At 40.9% G+C, this 3,117-nt stretch overlaps 1 protein-coding gene across 1 annotated transcript; it reads right to left on the bottom strand.

The window, feature by feature from the left end:
* Nucleotides 1–1,573: 1,573 nt before the first annotated feature.
* On the bottom strand, nucleotides 1,574–2,347 carry EPUS_09282 (uncharacterized protein; the record flags this gene model as incomplete). Its single annotated transcript, XM_007788202.1, has 1 exon — nucleotides 1,574–2,347. One exon carries the CDS (start codon nucleotides 2,345–2,347, stop codon nucleotides 1,574–1,576), a length of 774 nt encoding a protein of 257 aa, XP_007786392.1.
* Nucleotides 2,348–3,117: the final 770 nt, after the last annotated feature.

Here is a 3,117-nt window from a genome sequence, read left to right as displayed (position 1 = left end):
AGTTAATATAGAACTCTAAGTAATATAATTAAATAAAGTATATTAATATCTAGTATTACTATATATGCTAATTAGAAGAAAAAGGAGAAATTTAGACTTCCTAAGTATTAATAAAGGATATACTTATTAATAGACTTACTAAGGCACTCTCTAAGGACGCCTTTATATAATTCTGAACTAAGATAGGTCTTGTTCAAATCAAAGAATGCTAATATAGCACTATTAGAGAGCGCTATTAACGCGTAGGGATTTCCATGCCATAGTACAGGGAATCTGGTCACATAAATTTGGCTATACAGTACAGCCAAATCCTAGATTCGCAACTACGCAATTATATAAGTTATTTAGATGCTGTTTTCAAGGCTGTAACATCTACAGGCCTTGATAAAGTGCCCTGAATAACCTTAGAGCATATAGCATCGTAAGGAGGACTATAGGCGGAAGCGTAGGCTAATACTGCAGGCAAATAATCAGACAGGTATAACCCTCTCTCTAAACTGCTAACTTAAGACAATTAGGTACAGTTTGAGCAGAGAAGGAGAGCTGCACAAGTTAATTACTTACAATAGTGTGTATAGCTGTTTGTAGTAGGTGCGGCTTGAACAGCAAGGGGAGTATTGAATTGCTGCTAAGCCGCTAGCCTAATAGTCGTTACATAACCTAGGGCTATGCCGGAACAGGCATAGCGCCACCAGCCACCAGAGTAAGATTGCATTTGAACTTCGGACAGGAGTTGGATATAACTCCTGGACAAGTTACTACATCCACCAATAATTATTATTTTTATAACATATTAAGTCTGATGATTTAGTTTATATAATACTTTTTTTTTTAATCTTTTACTTAATTATTATTATATAGTCTTTTTTTATTTAATTAAATTATATAGTTGAGCGATCATTCTTTTCATTTCATTTCATTTTTTTTTTCTCTTCTCTCCCCCTTTTACTCAGTAACGTGTGAAGGAAAAACAAAGCAATCGAATCCGCCAGCCCTGTACTAAAATCCGAACCCATGATCTCGACTTCTCTCTGAATTTTTTTGGTGTGAGAGACGCTTCGAAGAGCTGGAAGGGAGTCGAGTCGTGGGTACACAGTGTCAAAGGGGGGGGATTTCCTCTTAGAAGAATACTAACTAGTGATGATGCTTTGATGTGTGGAGGGCGCCTTGTTGAGTGGGCTGCAGCAGGGTCGCTCGGGGATTGGACTGGAGTCACACACACACACTCACACACACATTGTGAATTGAACTATTTATGCATCATTATCGCAGATGACATATCGCAGATGACATATCGCAGATGACACCTAGTTGAGAGAGAGATACCGAAGATTTCTCGCTAGTGGGGGTGTAATGTACACATCGGCTGTGTTTCTCTTTTACCGGCTGTACAAATGATAGAATGAAGCAATGCCCATGTGTGGATCCGAAACACGATCATATCATAATTCAGGGGTGATTTGATCATACAAAGTTGGCATGATGCATCACCTCATTAATTTCCCCTTTCCCCTTTCCCCTTTCCCCTCACAACAGCCTTCCCAAGCGAGGAAAAGTAGAGAAATCTGGCTTCTCAATCAATCAAGAACGGTCTATCATCCTCTCTCCTCCCACGAGCGATCTCCTCTGCTGATAGGACGGTCCACTTCCGGACCCATTCGTCTGACACGTTAGAAGTGTCGACCTCAACCCGGAGACGAGGCAGATCGTTGTTCTTGCTCGCAGATGATTGCGGAGTCTCCAGACTGAATTCTGGATCCTCCTTCTGCAACGATTCTGGCAAGGGGAAAATGTCTGTGCGTTCGAATTCATTCCGAGGAGACTGAAATGGTGTGGCTGAATCCGGAGAGGTAGCCTCGGCTGGGGCAGTGACAGGTCTCTGCCGACCTCCAGAGGCCATTTCTGATTTACTGGGCGATTGTGCCGTGGCTGGACCTCGGTCTGTCACCTTTTCCGGCACGGTTGGAGGCGCATCCTCGTACTTGATATCCACCGGCATTTCGCGGATGAGCTTCCGTAATCTTTGACCCTCTGCGCGTTCTCGAGCCTGATCCCAACCGATGCCGCTGTCTGAGCATTCTTTGGCCAGTTGTGGATATATGACGGTCAACATCTTCCGTATGCTTTGACCAGATTCCAGCTCGACGAACTCTGAGCCTTCTATTTCCAGTACTCTGAAGGTGTCCTGCCATTCTGTCGAGAAGGAGTTTTTCTCCAGCCAGGCGAGTACCGCTTGCAAGGGCCACTTGGTGGTGGCTGGCCGAGAAATATTGACTTTGGTTGCTGGCGGATGACTCCCTAAAGGCGAAGGTAGTCCAGCGGACTGAGAACGCAGTCGGCTCTGCATGGAAGAAATGTGAGGGGGAAGAGGAGACTTCTTTTCGGTGTCTTCCTGCGCAGTGAGTGGTGGTGTTATAGGCTCCGTTGTGCCCCGCACAAGGGTGATGACCGGAAGCTTCCATAATATATTATCTATATCTGTATTAAAGAGGAAGATCAGGAGCTTATAAAAGGATATATATTAGTAAAAGAAGCGTGAGACATACTAAGAAAGAAATATATAAAGACAAGACTATTAATAAACAGACATTACTTACAGCAGTACATTAACTATTACAAGCAGCCTAAGGAAAGTATAGAAGATGTGTGAATAGAGATTTAGCGCTTAGGAAGACGTATTAAAGCGACTAATAACTTACTTAAAACATTTACTATATAATACTAGATGTTCTAATAGCTTCTTGCTTCTCTTCCTCCGGAATATAATACTATACAAGATACTATTAATAATTAGGAAGAGCATCTCCTTAATATTAAACCTCTTATATAATAACTCTTTAAGAAAGAATTCTTACTAAATAATACTCTTGTTGTCTTTAGGCAATATTATTATTCATTAATAAGGTTCTAGTTATCCTCTAACTAACAATTATCTTAAAGATTTATAATACGTAAATGCTACTTCTACTCTTAAGAAGGCATAACCTTACCTCAAGAACGTCTACCATAATAGCTAAAATGTTTTGCCTATTAAGAAAATTATAAATAATAGAACTGCCCTTACATTAAGGAGCATATAAAAGAGATTAGGGAGATTATTAATAGAGCTTAAGCAAG

This window comes from Endocarpon pusillum (assembly GCF_000464535.1).
Source record: "Endocarpon pusillum Z07020 unplaced genomic scaffold C713155, whole genome shotgun sequence".
NCBI lineage: Eukaryota > Fungi > Ascomycota > Eurotiomycetes > Verrucariales > Verrucariaceae > Endocarpon > Endocarpon pusillum.
This window is presented reverse-complemented; position numbering and strand designations above follow the sequence as displayed.